Here is a 16,568-nt window from a genome sequence, read left to right on the forward strand (position 1 = left end):
GAATTGCGGACCTTTTGGTTAGCAGCTGTGCGCTAAACCACTGCACCAGCAGGGCTCCTTAAAATCCGCTGGCAAGCATCCATTTAAGAGTGAGGTGGAGGGAGATCAGACAGACTGAGAAAGAGGACTTACGGAGACTCAGAGGGGCAGAGATAGGAGGGCTGTGTCCACAAGCCAAGGAACGCTGCAGCCACCAGAAGCTGGGAGAGAGGCCTGGAATGGGGTCTCCCTCAGAGCCCCTGGGAGGAGCCCACCCTGCCCCCACCTTGATTTCAGACTTTCCTCTGCAGCTGTGAGAAGGTACATTTCTGTTGTTCTTTGCCACCCAGTCTGTGGTCATTTGTTACAGCTGCCCCTCATGCAGGCCCGCCTTGTGTTCTGAATAAGCCCGTGGGGGCATGAGACAGTGCACGACACCAGGGGTCCCTGGGAAGCAGGATGGCGGGCGAGCAGGTTCTTGCTCAGCATCAGACCTCTGGAGGGACTTAAACAGTGATGCCAGAGGCCGCTATTCAAACAGTTAAGCGTTTGACTACTAACTGAAAGGTGGACAGCCTGAGTCCACCCAGTGTGCCTTGGAAGAAAGGCCTGGCGATCTCCTGAAAAATCAGCCACTGAAAACCCTATGGAGCAGTTCTATTCTGACAGACAAGGGCTCGCAGTGGGTCAGAATTGACTTGAGAGTAACTGGGTTTTCCAGAAGCCAACCCAGACCTACTGAGTCAGAGTCCCAGCGCGTGTGGGGGCCACACACTCTCCCGGTGATTCTGGTGTGCCCCCAAATCTGACACACGCTGCTGGGTGCTGGGGAGCCCTGGGGTTTATGTAGGTGCAGAAGGGACTTCTCCAGCTCTCTTGTGGGATCTGCTGCCCGGGATACGGAAGACTCGCTGGCCGGTGGGGGGTAAGGAAGCAGCGTGGGCAACTGGGGCCGGGACAGGGACATGACGGAGTGGGGGTGGGGGGCAGAGTTGCGCAACAGCCAAAGAGGCAAAGTGCTTGGAAGTGTCGATTTGTCTAAACAGCCAGGCGCCATTCTCCCCTTAAAGAGCAATTTGTTAGGAACTCATCCATCCCAGCTGGAGGGTGCCAGGGAGATATAGGCACTACAACGGCACTCCTAAATCCCAGGGCAGAGAGGCTGCTGTTCTCTGTGACCGTCACCTCTCAGAAGGCCAGGCCTGCGAATGTTCTGAACCCCCAAAGGAACACGGGGCCCAGGCGGGAGAAGCGGCTGGAGGAAGAGTGGTGGGAAGACAGGGAACAAGTGGGCGGATAAGGCAGTGAAGTCCAGGCTTCTCTCTTAAACAAACAAAAAACCAACGCTGTTGCCGTGGGGTCAATTCCGATGCACAGCGACCCCAGTGTCAGAGTAGAACTGTGCTCCGTAGGGTTTTCAATGGCTGCCTTTTCTCCTGAGGAGCATACAGGTGGACTTGAATCACCAGCCTTTTGGTTAGCAGCTGAGTGCACTCACCGTTTGCATTGCTTGGGGACTTCCTTACCTTGTCCAACCAAAGAAACCAAACCTGCTACCGTCAATTCTGACTGAAGGCAACCCCATGTGTTTCAGAGTAGAAGCGCTCTACAGGGTTTTCTTGGCTGTAATCTTTACTGAAACGGATTGCCAGGCCTTTCTTCCGTGGTGCTCCTGGTTAGGTTTGACCTGCCAACCTTCAGGTGAGTAGTCAAGCACAAACCATTTGCACCACCCAGTCCCAGGCTCACAGTAGGAATGATGTTGTTGTTAGTCGCCATCGAGTGGATTCTGACTCATGGTGACTCCACGTGTTTCAGAGTAGAAATGCTCCACAGGGTTTTTCTGTTGTTTTTTTTTTTTTAATTGTGGTGAACAACAACAAAACACATGCTTTCCAGTAATTTCTGCATATACAGTTAGGTGACAGTGATCACATCCTTCAAGTTGTCCTCTTACTCTTGCTATCCTTTTCCAGATCATTACACCACCACTGGGGGCCCCCTGGCTTCCTGCCCTTCACCACTGCTCTCTCTGGGAAATTCAGCATGGCTGATTTAATGCCACAGTTTGCAACAATGCCCGTTTGCTATTACACAATCACAAATCCATAGTCAGACAACCCGAGGACACAGGCCTTTTTTCCCTCTTTGCAGACGCAGAGGGGCCCGGCATGAGAGGGCGGGCTTTTTGCAGCAGCCTTGCCCGTTAGGCACTGAGAAAGCCCAAGAGAGAGGGAGCCAGAGGCAATAACCCCCGGTTTTGATTGATTGATGGGCTGTGAGAGCCAGCTCCACGTCCTCCCTAGAGACCCAAGGCAGTCCTAAATGTTCAGAAGGAAAAGACCTCAAACCTCCACCCTGGGCAGCATGCAATGTGGAAGGCCCACAGACCTGCATGTGTGCCCCCTCCTAGAAACAGGAGAAGCCCTCAGCAGTTTCAATAAACAGATGATGGGGCGAGTAATCAAGCGAGTCAGTGGGGATTAAAATGCATGTACTCAACCAGCAGGTATGGCTTTTATAACAGGAAACAAAATCCCTGTTTGCAGAGAGATGCACACACCACAGATGGGAAAATTAATTACGGGGATGCGATGAGCCACCAAGATCTTCAACCTGGCTTCGAACCAGCTGCGGTGCTTTGAAGGACTTGGCGAGGTCAGTAAGGGGGTTTAACGGCTGGTATCTTGGATCAGCTGTGGGGAAGGATGGGGTGCCCATCTGCAGGGCAGGGTTTAGAAGCCCCAAGGGTCTCCCCAATATCTCATTGAGAGGGCCGGGTTAATGTAGCCACTTCACCCCCACCCCCCACTTTGCAGCTGACACCCAATAAGGATAACCAGAGCTCAGGAGCACCCCGGGCCACTCTGATCCATTTAGTCCCTGGTGCCCTGTGTTGGGGATGCGTTAACAATCCCCACAGATCATGGGCTGGGACCTGCCTGCTCACTCACTCATCTCTATTCTTTCCCTCACGTTCCTGCTTAACAGAGTCCGGCTCCCTTCTCAGCAACCGGTATTTTTAGCCTGCAGCCGACCCTCGGCTATTGTATTGCACTCCTGCAACAGGGAGGAGGTGGGGAGAGCACTGATGGCATTCCGAGAGCTCGGCTCATTTTCCAGCCGCTTTGCAGACATTAACTCATCAATCTCTATAATGTGCTCGGAGGTGCTGATGCGCCTCAGCAAGCCCTAGGCCTCCGAGCAATGAAGCGATTGGCTACAGCTCCTCGGAGGGGCGCATGGCAGCATCGGGCTGAGTATCCAGGAGGCCCTGAGACTCAGCGCAGGGTGCTCGCCGATGCAGCGGGCTTTGCATCTTGGCAGTTCTCCAAGGCAGGGTGGGGGCAGACAATGGATGCAAGACGAGCACTCAACACTGCTGCAAAACACGGGGTCTCGCTCACCCCCAACACCAAACACCGGGTGGGGAGCACAGGCAACAGGGGGTGGATGCAACCGGCGACTTCTCAAGCGCCCCGGAGCTCCCCTCCCACGCCCCCATGGATGAGACGCCACCATCTTGGAAAGCTCACCACCACTGGTCCAATGGAATTGCTCCCCGCTGCTGGTCCTGTGTAAGCCCGGGGCTGGAGGACACAGGCCACTAGGCTCCTCCAAGACGAAAGACTGGGCCCAGCCCCCGGCGGGCCGTCGGGAGAGAGGAGGAGCCCCAGAGACCATTCTCCTGGTTGGCATGAGGGGGACTAGAAGGGGGGATGACCATGAGTACGTTGCTGGGGAAAGTGGAGTCACTACAATGAGAGGGCTGGCAAGAGGGATTCTTCTGGATTTCTCTTTTGTCTCCTTAAGTCATCGCCTCTTTGTTTACAAGGACGTGTGTGTGCTACGGCGTTTTCCAATGAGCGTGTCTAAGCTAGTCACAAATTATTTTGATTCATCAATTGAACAGCAATACCTTGAATACATTGCTTAATGCCTAGCAAATTCCCCTGGGTAACTTCTAAGGTTTCCATAGCCCCATCCCTGCCGCAAGTTAAGAAAATATAAGAGAGATGGAAAAGATGCTAGGACTAGTCTCTCTGTTAACTTCTGCTAAAAGCGGGCTCGAAACTAATCTTATTGTGAGAATTCAGAACACAGACGAGCATCTCCACAGCCAACCGAATCCGGCCTCGGTGTATCAACGCCCTTACGTACCGACATCTGTCTCCTTGTGGTTCTTGATGTATTCTGCCAGTTCAAAGTTGCCCGCTATGATCGCCACCTGGAAGAACGGAAATCAGATTCAGTTAAGTATCAGCGGCACAACTGAAGGTCCCTGGCTACGCGAGCTGTTAAAAGCTCCTGCTTGAAAGGCTGGTGTTCCAAACCCACCCAGCAGATTCACATCCATAAAGATTACGGCCAGAAAATCCTGCGGAGCGCAGCTCTCCTCTGTGACACACAGGGTCGCCAAGAGTCAGAATCAACTCCATGGCAATGGGTTTGGATTTCTGGTTTGGCACAGCAATTCTTTTTTGTAGGCATACACATCACTGAAGGGATCCAATTATTGCTCTTAGAATGGCAGCAACAACGCCCACCAACCCTCAAACCCACCCAGAGTCACAGCTTCGCACTCTGTCCAATGCCACGCTTCCCTCTCTCCAAACCCAGAAAACTGACTCATGCTGCTGTCAAGCTGATCCTGACTCCTAGTGACCCTATTGGACAGAGGAGAGCAGACGGGGTTTTCAAGGAGCAGCTGATGAATTCGAACTGCCGACCTTTTGGTTAGCAGCCATAGCTCTTAACCACTGCGCCACCAGGGCTCCCCCTCTCTCGAAGTCCCTGGCATTTCACGACCATGAGAAGATCCCACGAGAAGGGATGTGAGCAAGGGCCTGTGTCCAGAAGGGCCATGGAGGTGATTATCGGCACAGTGGTGGAGAATCCCCAAGACCAGGGCCTGGGGAGCCCTATCCCCGGACCCTGCACTCCCACCAGGCCCACTGGGTCCAAACGCGCAAAGGCCAGACCCCTGTTTTTCTGAAGAAACTGGAGACACAAGCCAGCCTCCCAAACTGGAGGGGGGCCTCAAGGAAAAAGCGCTCCATCAAGTCTCATTTCTGCAGCAAACGGTCCACTCGCAGACAGGTAGGAGCCCAGCCAGGTGGGTAGGCATCCAAACCAACACCTGTTGTTGTTGTTAGGTGTCTCCAGTCCATTTTGACTCATAGTGACCCCATGTGACAAAGCAGAACTGCCCCACAGGGTTTCTTAAGCTCTAATCTTTACGGAAAGAAGCCCTGGTGGCCCCGTGGTTAAAGTCCTCGGTTGCTAACTGAAAGGTCGACGGTTCAAACCCACCAGCCGTTCTGAGGGAGAACAATGAAGCAGCCGGCTTCAGTAAAGACTACAGACTCGGAAACCCTATGGGGCAGTTCCACTCTGTCCTATAGGGCCGTTATGAGTGGGAATTGACTTGCCGGCAATGAGTTTAATCTTTACAGAAGCCGATTGCCAGGTCTTTCTCCCGTGGAGCTGCTGGGTGGGTTCCTCTCAGTTAGCAGTCGAGTACTTAAGAGCTGAGCCACCAGGGCTCCTTATTCTAACTCGGGCTCTATAATTTGCTGAACCAAAGTGAAAAGGTCACAGGATGCTGTCTAGGCAGAACAGCCAGGTGAAGCTGGCCTCTGGGACGCCTTCCTGAGGGGAGGCTGCAACCAGAAGCCACGTGGGCAGGGCTCCCGCTGCTCCAGAGGGAAGGCCTTGGGCTCAGAGCCAACACATCTGCACCCACAGACAGCCAGGTGTTCACACAGCAGCCCCCTGTGGACAAGCGCACACACGCACACCCCGCGGAGGCTGTGGGCCTGGTGAAGCAGAGACCAGGGCCTCGGACCTGTCCCTGGAGGCTACTTGTGTTTCAGCTTCAGGTGCTGCCGGATTCTCAAGAGCAACTAGCAGGTGAATCCAGCCCCTCCGTGGTTTGCCAGTGTCAGAAGGAGCTGTGACACCCCTGTACACACCAGCCAGGGGGGTGACCGGCAAGAGGCAGGGGATGTTTGTGGGCAGCCCGTGTTCTGCAGACACAGAGCAGGGCTGGAGCCGCCAGCTGGGAGTGACTTCACTAGGCCTCTGCTGGCTGAGATGCCTCCTGCCGGCTCCCTGAGCTTCCAATTGCACCCAGGCCTCAGATGGCTGACCCCGAAAAACCGAACAGGGACAGAGCCGGGGCCCAGGCAAGCGGTCCACATGGCCCCCGGGTAGCCAGACGGCCTAGTCTGCCGATGTTTATATGAATGTGGAAGGCGGGCCTGCATGGTTAACCTAACTGCTCTCCTATCCTTTAGGTGACAGCTGCTCGGGGTCATTCTTGGTCTTTCAGCCAAACCATAAAAGGTAAAGCTGGACAAGCGAGGAGAGAAGGTCAAACGTGAGAACTTGAACTCTGCCCTTCAGCAGTCTGCGGGGTTAGAAAAAGGTGGTGTTTTTTGCGGTGGCTGTTTCTCCAGGGTGCAGGGGTAGGGAGAGGAGTTAGATGTAGCGAGGATGATAGACAAGCAGGAAGAGAGGATAGGAAAGTGTCCTGGGCCCCTGTCATGAAGGACCACCGACTGGGCGGCTTACAACAGAAATGTATTCTCTCGAAGTTCTGGAGGCCAGGAGTCTGAAATCAAGGTGTCGGCTGGACCATCCTCCCTCCGAAGGCCCTAAGGAAGGATCTCTCCTTGTCTCTTCCAGCTCCTGGTGGCCCCGGGCGTTCCTTGGCTGTGGCCACATCCCTCCAGCCTCTGCTTGCATCATCGCATGGCCTCCTCTCTGTTTCTCCTCTGTGTGTGTCTTATAAGGACACCAGGTGTTGAATTTAGGGCACACCCGGGTAATGCAGGCTGATCCCATCTGGAGACCCTTCACTGATTCACATCTGCAAAGCCCCTTTTGCTAAATCAGGTCCCACGCACAGGTTCGGGGGTGCAAGATGTGGAGGTCTCTTTTGGAGGCCACGACTGAACCACTACCAGGGACTTGCTGAAGACTGGGCTTGGTGGAGGGCCCGTTCCCTGGAGTATCACCCCTCTTGCTAGCTCACCTCTGTAATACTGCTCCGCGGGGTCCTGAGTGGCTGCTGGGGGGACGGCAGGGAAGGTCTTAAGGGGAAGCTTGCTGCCGGGACACTTCCAATGGGAGAGGAGGCCTGAGGTGCCCGCCTTCCCGAAGGAGACTCTCTCCATGGCTCTCCTCTGACTGGGCTTCCACAACACGGCTCAAGTGCTGTGGGCTCACGACATTTCTCTGGCCCACACCCAACCTGCCAGGCCGAGCTCACCGCTCTGTTCTCGGGCCCCTGATGCTTGGCGTGCCTCCATGATGGCACCAGGATTCCACCGAAGAGCAGGGCATTCATTCGATGTGACCCTGGTTGGAGGGACAGCTATCGCAGAAGTGACCAGCTTTGGCCTCAGGCTGCCTGGGTGCAAACTCCTGACCCGTATCCTGTGACACTGGGCAAGACACTGCAGCTCTGAACCTCAGTTTTCACGTCTGTGAAATGGGTTTGGTGGGAGGACACGATGAAGTCAGTCCAGTCAGGGTTTAGAGCAGTGCCTGACACAGGTCAAGCCCCCAAATAGTTTGTTATTATTATTGTTGTTAGGATGGTTAGATAGAGAGCTACCATTGAGTCAACTCCAACTCGTGGTGACTTTACGTATGACAGAGCGAAACATTGCCCGGTCCTATATCAACCTCACTATCACCTGTGTATTTAAGTCCATCCCTGAGGCTTTGTGCCGATCCATCTCATCAAGGGTCTCCCTCACCCTCCCTGGCCCTCCACTTCACCAAGCGTCATGTCCTCCTCCAGCGATTGATCCCTCGTGATGACACGTCCAAAGGAAGCATGTTGAACGATGTTCCGTTGTGATCCATAGGGTTTTCATTGGCCAATTTTTGGAAGTAGGCTGCCAGTCCTTTCTTCCTGGTCTGTCTTAGTCTGGAAGCGCCACTGAAACCTGTCCACTATGGGCAAAGCTGCTGGTAGTTGAAATGCTAGTGGCTTAGCTTCCAGCATCATGGCCACACGGAAGTGACCACAGTACAACAGACTGACTGAAAAATGGTGGGTTTCTTACAGTCAACCATAGCCTCTACAACCAATACATATAAGTGTGTGCATACATGTGGCCACTCAGACACACACCCAGACCAGCTGCCGAAAATAATTTACAAACAGATCATCAAGCAGCAGTCCAAAGCCTATGCTGCCAGGAGGAAGCTCGACAAGCCACGTGTCTCCAAATGCGTGCAGCCACAAGCCCAGGCGGCCTTCCTGCTGCCATTACTTAGCCACATGCAAAGGAGGACAATGCAGACGTCTATCTGTGATAATTGCTAATTGTTCCTCGCCTGATTCATTCCAGACCAGGGAACTCCTCTCCGCCAGGCAGGAAGCTCACTGCAGCTTAGCAGGGCTGGCACGCCACGGGTCCCCAGCCAGTATTTCCTGGGAGGAGGATGAGGCGGACCGGTCTCGAGGGTGGCATTTCGGGGCCACTGGCATCTGGCTGCCAGCTTGGATGCACGAAGAGGCAGCATGTTGGTGTCTGTTTGCGTTGGTCTCACACAGGCATGTGGGTAATCACAGTAACAGATGGAACAGGACAAGCGTTTGCCATGAGCCACGCACTGCACCAAGCGCTTTATGTGCATCCAAAAAACGAAAACCAAACCCACCGCCTTGGGGTCAATTCCAACTCCTAGCGACCCTGTAGGACAGAAGAGAACCGCCCTATAGGGTTTCCTAGGCCGTAATCTTTACGGGAGCAGATCAACAAGTCTTTCTCCTGAGAAGCTGCTGGGTGGGTTCAAACCACTGGCCTTTTGGTTAGCAGCTGAGCACCTAACCGTTGCACCACGAGGGTCTTCCTAACGAATCTATGAAATGGTGTTATGAATGGAGCTGTGTCTCCCCTCAAAAGATATGCTGCAGCCCTGAGCCCGCACCAGCGACCGCGGCCCTGGATATGCTGCAGCCCTGAGCCCGCACCAGCGACCGCGGCCCTGGATATGCTGCAGCCCTGAGCCTACGCCAACAACCGTGGCCCTGGATATGCTGGAGCCCTGAGCCCGCGCCAGTGACCGCGACCCTGGATATGCTGCAGCCCTGAGCCCGCGCCAACGACCGTGGCCCTGGATATGCTGCAGCCCTGAGCCCGCACCAGCGACCGCGGCCCTGGATATGCTGCAGCCCTGAGCCCGCGCCAGTGACCGCGGCCCTGGATATGCTGCAGCCCTGAGCCCGCACCAGCGACCGCGGCCCTGGATATCCTGCAGCCCTGAGTCCCGCACCAGCAAGCGCAGCCCTGGGTATGCTGCAGCCCTGAGCCTGCACCAGTGACCGCGACCCTGGATATGCTGCAGCCCTGAGCCTGCGCCAGGGACCGTGGCCCTGGATATGCTGCAGCCCTGAGCCCGCACCAGTGACCGCGACCCTGGATATGCTGCAGCCCTGAGCCCGCACCAACGACCGCGGCCCTGGATATGCTGCAGCCCTGAGCCGGCACCAGCGACCGCGGCCCTGGATATGCTGCAGCCCTGAGCCCGCACCAGCGACCGCGGCCCTGGATATCCTGCAGCCCTGAGCCCCGCACCAGCGACCGCAGCCCTGGATATGCTGCAGCCCTGAGCTCCGTACCAGCGACTGCGGCCCTGGATATGCTGCAGCCCTGAGCCCGCGCCAGCAACTGCGGGTGGCCCTGCTCAGGACCCGGGTCTTTGAAGACGTTATCAGTTAGTTTGACATGAGGTCACACAGGAGGGGATGGAAAGGAAAAACAAAAGAGCCAGTTGCCATCGAGCTGAATCTGACTCATGCGACCCTGTGTGTGTCAGGGTAGACCTGTGCTCCGTGAACCAAATCGCCAGGCCTTTCTACTGAGGGCCTCTTTAGGTTAGCAGCAGAGCGCTTGACTGTTTGCACCACCCAGGGACTCCAGACTGGAGTAGGGTGAGTGGTGTCTTCATAAAAGAGACGACTCAGGGCCCAGGAGACAGAGGAAGGACGCCAGGTGATGCCACAGCTGCAGCCAAGGAGCGCCCGGAGCCACCAGGAGCTGGGGGAGAGGCAGGGAGCACGCCCTCCCTCAGAGCCTCAGAGGGAATCGACACAGCCAACACCCTGATCTAAACTTCAGGGCTGTGAGACAGCACACTTCTGCTCTTCTGTGCTATTTGGTTGTGGAGCCCTGGGAAACCAATACAGCTGAGTCCTGTAAGCTCTACTTGAGAGATGAGGAGACTGAGGCACAGAGAGGTTAAGTTACCTGCCCAACATCACACAGCTACTCAGTGCCGATACCAAGACACGCACCCAAGTCATTCAGCACCAGGACCTCCATCTAATTATCGCCGCACAGCCCGTGTCTGTAAATCCTTGTCACCGACTGCGGCATTTTTGGAAAGCTACGTGTGATGGAATCAGGTCAGACGACTTAGCAGCAAACAGCAAAAATTAACGCGACAGACTGTTCTCAAGGGTTTATGGGAAGCCACGGGGGGCAGGCGGGGTTGGGAGGCGACCACCGAATTATCTGCACCGCCAACATCCACAGAATGCAGAGGCCGCTTTCTGTAAGGATGCAAACAGCTTTATGGGGGGTCTTCAGGGCCCTGGAGTTCCTGGGTGGTGCAAACAGTGAACACATTTGGCTGTTAACCGAAAGGCTGGAGGTTCAAGTCCACCCAAAGGTGCCTCAGAAGGCCTGGCGATCCACTTCTGGAAAATCAGCCACTGAAAACCCTACGGAGCACACGGGGGCGCCAGGAGCCAACTCTCAGGCAACTGGTTTTGTTCTGTTTTTCAGTCCTAAGTGGTCAGACTGCCGGAAGAACTAACCAGTCTGTCTCGGAAGGAGTATAGATAGAACGCGTCTTTGAAGCGAGGACGGCACGACTTCGTCTCACATACTGGGGACAGGTTATCAGGAGGTAACGGTCTCTGGAGAAGGACATCATGCTTGGTAGAGGGTCAGCGAAAAAGAGGAAGACCCTCCACAGGGTGGCTTGACGCAGTGGCTGCAACAATGGGCTCGAGCACAGCGATTAGGAAGATGGTGCAGGACTGGCAGTGGTATGTTCTGTTGTGCACGGGGCCGCTATGAGTCGCAACCAACTCGACAGCACCTGACAACAACAACAACAACAACAAGTAGCTGGAAGGGAGAGAATGAAGAAGTGAGAGTGAAGCTGTTCCCAGCTCGCCTGGGTTGTTCTGTTTCTTCATTAACTTGGTTTTTCTGCATCCTCCTTGCTTCACTTACTGCTTCAGTAACGTGTACCCAGGCCAGCCTTGCCGGCACCGCCAAAACAAAATGCAGCATTCAACTCGAGGGAAGCGTTTAGACTTCAACGGCCCAGAGCTGGAAGGGCCCGGCAGCCAGCCGTGCATCCCTCATGCCCAGCTGGGTACCTGGGGCTCTTCCTTCACCTCTGTTCTGTGGTTGTCACCCAGCTTCGGGATGGTTCCGTAAGGAGAAGTCCCAGATGATTCCAGTCGGGAGGACCTGGTGGAGGTGCTCCTGGCTGGGCTGACAGCTGGAGCAACAGCTTGGAGGACAGACGTGTGACAGGGAGAGTGTGTGATTGTCCGCAGCAGCACAGACGGATGGGCGGGGGCACAAAGGCTAGGGGTCAGTGCAGGGGGCAGACTGAGTCTGGCAGGTCATTGGAATAAGCCCAGACAGGAAGGAAGGGGAGCCAGGGCTTCTGCAGAGGAGAGGAAAGGAGCGCCCCGTGAGGCTGGGGAAGGCCGTGCAGCAGCCAGATAAAGAGCTGGTCGGCTTGCCCAGAAGGTTCCAGAAGCCTGGAGTGTGACAGGGAGCCCGGTTATGGATTATAGATTGTGACGCACAATCTGGATCTGAGAACAGCACGCGGCCACCTTCTGTGTGTCACTGGGCACCCACAGTGGTCATCTGTGTTGGCCGTGTCATTCTGCATTGCCATAACTCTCCGTTCTACACCTATCACGTCTTGGGACTGTGGCTGGGAAGGAGTAAATACAGGCCCTTTATGGACTTAACAGCCAACAGTTCAGCAACACGGGGCCACGGAACCTTTATTCCCTCCTCCTCCTCCATGTCGGGGTCAAGCCTCTTGGATGCAGGTGTGGGCCTGCATGTCTCAACCTCCGTCCCCACTGCCAGGCCTCTGCCTCCCGTCTTGGGGTGCGGCATCCACGCTCGTGCCTTTGAAGGTGCTGCTCCCGGGCCTGCCTTCCTCATTCTCTGAGGCTGTGTTAACAACAGCATCATCCTATGAAGCTTCTGATTGTTGTTGTTACCCGCCATCCAATTCCCCCGATTCATGGTGACCCCATGCGCAACGGGACAAAATGTGGCCCAGTCCTGTGCCATCCCTGTGAGCAGCTGTGGATCTGACCGTTGTGATCCGTGGTTTTTCACTGGCTGATTTTCAGAAGTAGATCGCCTGGCCTTTCTTCCTGGTTTGTCTTAGTCTGGAAGCTCCACTGAACACGTTCAGCATCCCAGCAACACACCAGCCTCCACTGACAGACGGGCAGTGGCTGCACGTGAGGTGCCCTGGCTGGGAATCAAACCTGGGTCTCCCACATGGGAGGTGAGAATTCCACCACAGAACCACCACCCCAGCCATTGACATGGCCTTGTTATTGACATCATACATTAAATGTATTGCCCTCCTGAGGCAGTATGGACTGTTACAGCTCCGAGTGATGAGGACAGGCAGCTTTAGCTCTGGAGGGAAGGACTCCCTGCTGTGAGTCAGTGGTGTGAACACTGAGCGTTGTTGCTGTGCAGCTGTGGTGTCCGAGAGGTGAAGCCTCTGTCAATGCTGCCCGAGCCCTCCGGAGGGACGGAGGCCACGTCTGAGACTACGGGGTGGACAGGCGTGCAGAAGAGCTCAAGGCCCAGCACCCCCAGGGAGACTCCATGATGGATGGCTTTTAAATGGCCTTTTTCACCATGGTCTAGTAAGTCCCACCAAATGACTGGGTGGGGCTATGCAAATGAGGTGCTTGAGGCACACCAAGGGGATTGGACAACTTGCTAATACTGCAAATAAGCTGCATGGCACCCCTGTGGAGGTTAGACCATGCAAGTAAGGTGTATAGAACCCAAACAAGGGGATTGGTCAGTTTTGCCCTCTACTGGGCTTAAAGGGATGCACGGGGGGAGAGAGAGAGGAGCTGTAACACAGAAGATGGCGGCACAGCAGTAGCAAGAGTGAGAAGCAGCAACGTCAGCAGAGCCAGGAGGCCAGCAGGAGATGGCACGGCAGGCTCCCGGCCCATGCAGTGAGAGTGTCTGAGGGCCTTCGGGCTGAGGATTCCTGGTGGAGTGGGCTGCCCCTCGGCACTTACTGGCAGAGCTAAATAGCTTTGCAACACTTGCCTGAGCAGGGCAGAGGCCAGGCTGTGGGGCTGAGTGGCCGAGGGCCAGAGAGAGGCCCACCTGCAGGCACAGCTGAGAAGAGGCAATCCTGATTGAAAAACTGTATCCTGAGTCATCCCTGATGCTGAATTATAACTGTTACAGCCCTGGTGGTGTAGTAGTTAAGAGCTTGGCTGCTAACCAAAAGTTTGGCAGTTCAAATCCATCAGCCGTTCCTTGGAAACCCTCTGAGGCATTTCTACTCTGTCCTATAGGGTCGCTATGAGTCAGAACCGACTTGATGGCACCTAACAACAACTTCCCTAGTAAACCCCATAATCTTGAGTACTGTCTGTGAGTTCTGTGTGGCTATTGCAACAAATTATCAAACCCAGCAAAGAAGCAGAGAGTGCCGTGGGAGGGGTGGCTGGTGTCACAATTGGCGAAGGAGAGAGAATTGGCCATGGAGAGAGGAGGCGTGTCTGCCCGCCTCGTAGGATCAGCCTTGGCTGCTGATGCTGGTGACGATCCTCCTGCCCCTTGTGACGTTCAGCAGAGGTCAGACACCTCCACGATGTCATCTTCACAGAAGCACGCCCTTACCACACACCCACTAGGTGCCAGGCTCTGTGTGGACACTGGGGGCCAGGTGAAGAGCCCAGCCCCATTGCAAAGGGTACCCATACCAGATGACTGAAATCACACATGGCCTCCTAAGACACTGTGTCCCAGCTTCCAAGGGGCCCAGAGGCCAGCACAGGAACATGTAAGGGACAGAAGGAGAGCTTTCAGGCATGCACAGCCACAGGGTGGTGGGTGGGCAGGAGACAGCACCAAGAGTGAGGAGAGCCCATGGGGCTTCAGGGCTGGACAGATTTGAGGGAGGGAAGTTAACCTGACAGAGACAGAGAGGAGGATGTGAGGCTACCTGGTCGGCTGTCACTTAAGCTCTCTGCTGATCTATACTTTACCCTGCCTACATCAAGCAGCCCCTTCCAAAAAGGCTTCCTGGAGACTTCATTGTGGTATGCAAAGTCCCCTTGCTGGGTTTAAGCCACCATCCAGCCACCCAACTACTTTCCAATCAACCACCTTCCACCCACCCAGCCACCCACTCACCTAATCATCTATCCATCCATTCTTATATCCAACTTTATATCCACCAATCCATCCACCCACCAGACCAGCCATCAATTAAGACAACCACCCATCCAACCATCCATGTATCCACCAACCCCACTTATCCATCTACAGTCCGTCTGTCCGTCCATTTGTCCATCCATCCAGTCACCAGTTCATCCGCCCCTCCATCCATCCAACCAACCTACCATTCATCCAACCATCTACTCACCTACCTGTCCACCTACTTACCCATCCATCTACTCACTCATCCACCCATCCATCTACCCACCCACTCATCTATCCACCTATCTACCCACCCACCCATCCATCGGTCTACCCATCCACTTACCCACCCACCCATTCATGCATCCACCCACCCACCCAACCATCCACCCACCAATCTATCTACCTACCCATCTACCCTTCCATCCATTCATCTATCCACCCACACTCCCACCCATCCAACCACAACCCAAACATCCACCTATCCAACCACTACCTACCCATCCTGCCATCCACCCAACTTTAACCAAACATTTCATGATACACCACCCCCTATGCCGCCTAGCACTTAATTTGGTTTCTCTTGACGCCACCCCCAGCTTGTGTGTGTAAGCTTGCATTCTGGATGAGAAAGTGAGTCTGCCTGGGCTCAGGTAACACGTGGCCTTCCATCCTTTCCCACCTGTCACTGGCCCAATGCTCGCTTCAAAACAGGTGTGAACAAACCCTGCCTTCCCGCTCAGTCCTGGGGGAGGGACAGGTGTGAGGGAAGACTCGTTGCAGCAATAAAGATGCCAAAGAGCTGGACCGCCCATTCGGACTTTCCTCTCAGCTTCCCTGGCTCTGTGGTGGGTGGTTAGTATCCACGGAGACGCCACTGCATTGCTTTGGCGCCCATTGCGACCTGCTTGGCTGGCACTGTGAGTTAGCACCCCAGTCCAGGGGCAAAGCTGCCTCTCATCTCAGGACTTGCTAAGCAATCTTCTCTGGGGATCTGCAGCCAGAACGCGGAGGGAACCCACTCCCCCCTCCCCAACTGCAACATCCTTCCCTCTCCAAAAGTACTGTGCCTCCCAACAGGGAGACTATTTATAGAGAGCTCTGCGATCCAACACCTCCTTCCCGTAATTGGAAAATGGATCCTCGCAAATGCAGCGGGGGAAACCGAAGGCTCGGGGCGCCCCGATTTCTTGTTCTCTTCTGAGTGACAGCACACCACCTACTTCTTATGCGTATGATGGCCTTGTGGGCAGTGACTGGCACCCAAAGGCCAGGGAGCCATGCGAAGATGTTTCATCATGAGTACCCTCCAAGCATGGCAGGAGGAAGACTGGGCACCTGGGCTCAGTGAGGTCCAAGGCCACCCAACGCCACCAGCCAGGTTCCAAGGGAGCTCTCTGCCCATCTTTAGGCTGAGTACAGAGGCCAAAGGGGCTATGAGCAACTCCACAACTCCAGAGGGAGCAGCCTTCTAAGCCTTTTCTGAAATTCAGACTCAGGGCCACGAGTCTTGGCAAATCAGTGTGTAAGCCAGAGCCCTGCGGTTTGCAAAGTGACATCATGCCAACCTGGATGGGGGCTGCCAAGTAGAGCCCTCACTGTGCAACAGAGCCAAGCTGTGTCTGTTTCCCCAGGAGTCCTGTTTCCAGGGCACTGCGGCCAGGCCTGTGCCAGTGGGAGGCTGCCCAAGTGATAGGTCCATGTCCATGCAGGTGAAAGGGGAACCCTGACACTCATGGGAAGTGCGTCCCCAGGCAAGATCTCTCCTCCTCTGTTACCCCATGAAGCTCAGGGAAAATGCACCTACAGTTTCCCAGGGCAGGGGAGCAGCAGAGAGCCAGCAGGCCCAGCCTCCTGCATCCCTCCCCTCTTCAAGGGGTGAAGGGATGCCTGGGGCTGTGGTCAGCCTTCACTTAGTGTTGGGGTGTGGTGGTTAAGGCTGCAGGCTCAGGACCCAGACAGCCTGGGAGGTTCTCACCTTTCCGCTCTCTAGCTCTGCACTCCCACCTCCTGCTCTGTAAAACCAAAGCCAGGACCTCTCACCTTCGAGTCGATTACGACTCATAGCGACCCTACAGTATGTAGTAGAACTGCCCCACAGGGTTT

The 16,568-nt window shown here is 55.2% G+C and overlaps 1 protein-coding gene across 3 annotated transcripts in view; it reads right to left on the reverse strand.

The window, feature by feature from the left end:
- LOC126081166 (SH3 and multiple ankyrin repeat domains protein 2-like) overlaps positions 1–16,568 on the reverse strand; it is a 490,404-nt gene that overhangs the window by 238,971 nt on the left and 234,865 nt on the right. For all 3 annotated transcript variants that reach the window (XM_049892759.1, XM_049892758.1, XM_049892760.1), the window contains one exon: positions 4,141–4,207. In XM_049892759.1, coding sequence (XP_049748716.1) covers positions 4,141–4,207 — 67 coding nt within the window. The remainder of the gene's footprint in view (positions 1–4,140; positions 4,208–16,568) is intronic.

Source organism: Elephas maximus, chromosome 7, assembly GCF_024166365.1.
Source record: "Elephas maximus indicus isolate mEleMax1 chromosome 7, mEleMax1 primary haplotype, whole genome shotgun sequence".
In the NCBI taxonomy this organism is placed as follows: domain Eukaryota; kingdom Metazoa; phylum Chordata; class Mammalia; order Proboscidea; family Elephantidae; genus Elephas; species Elephas maximus.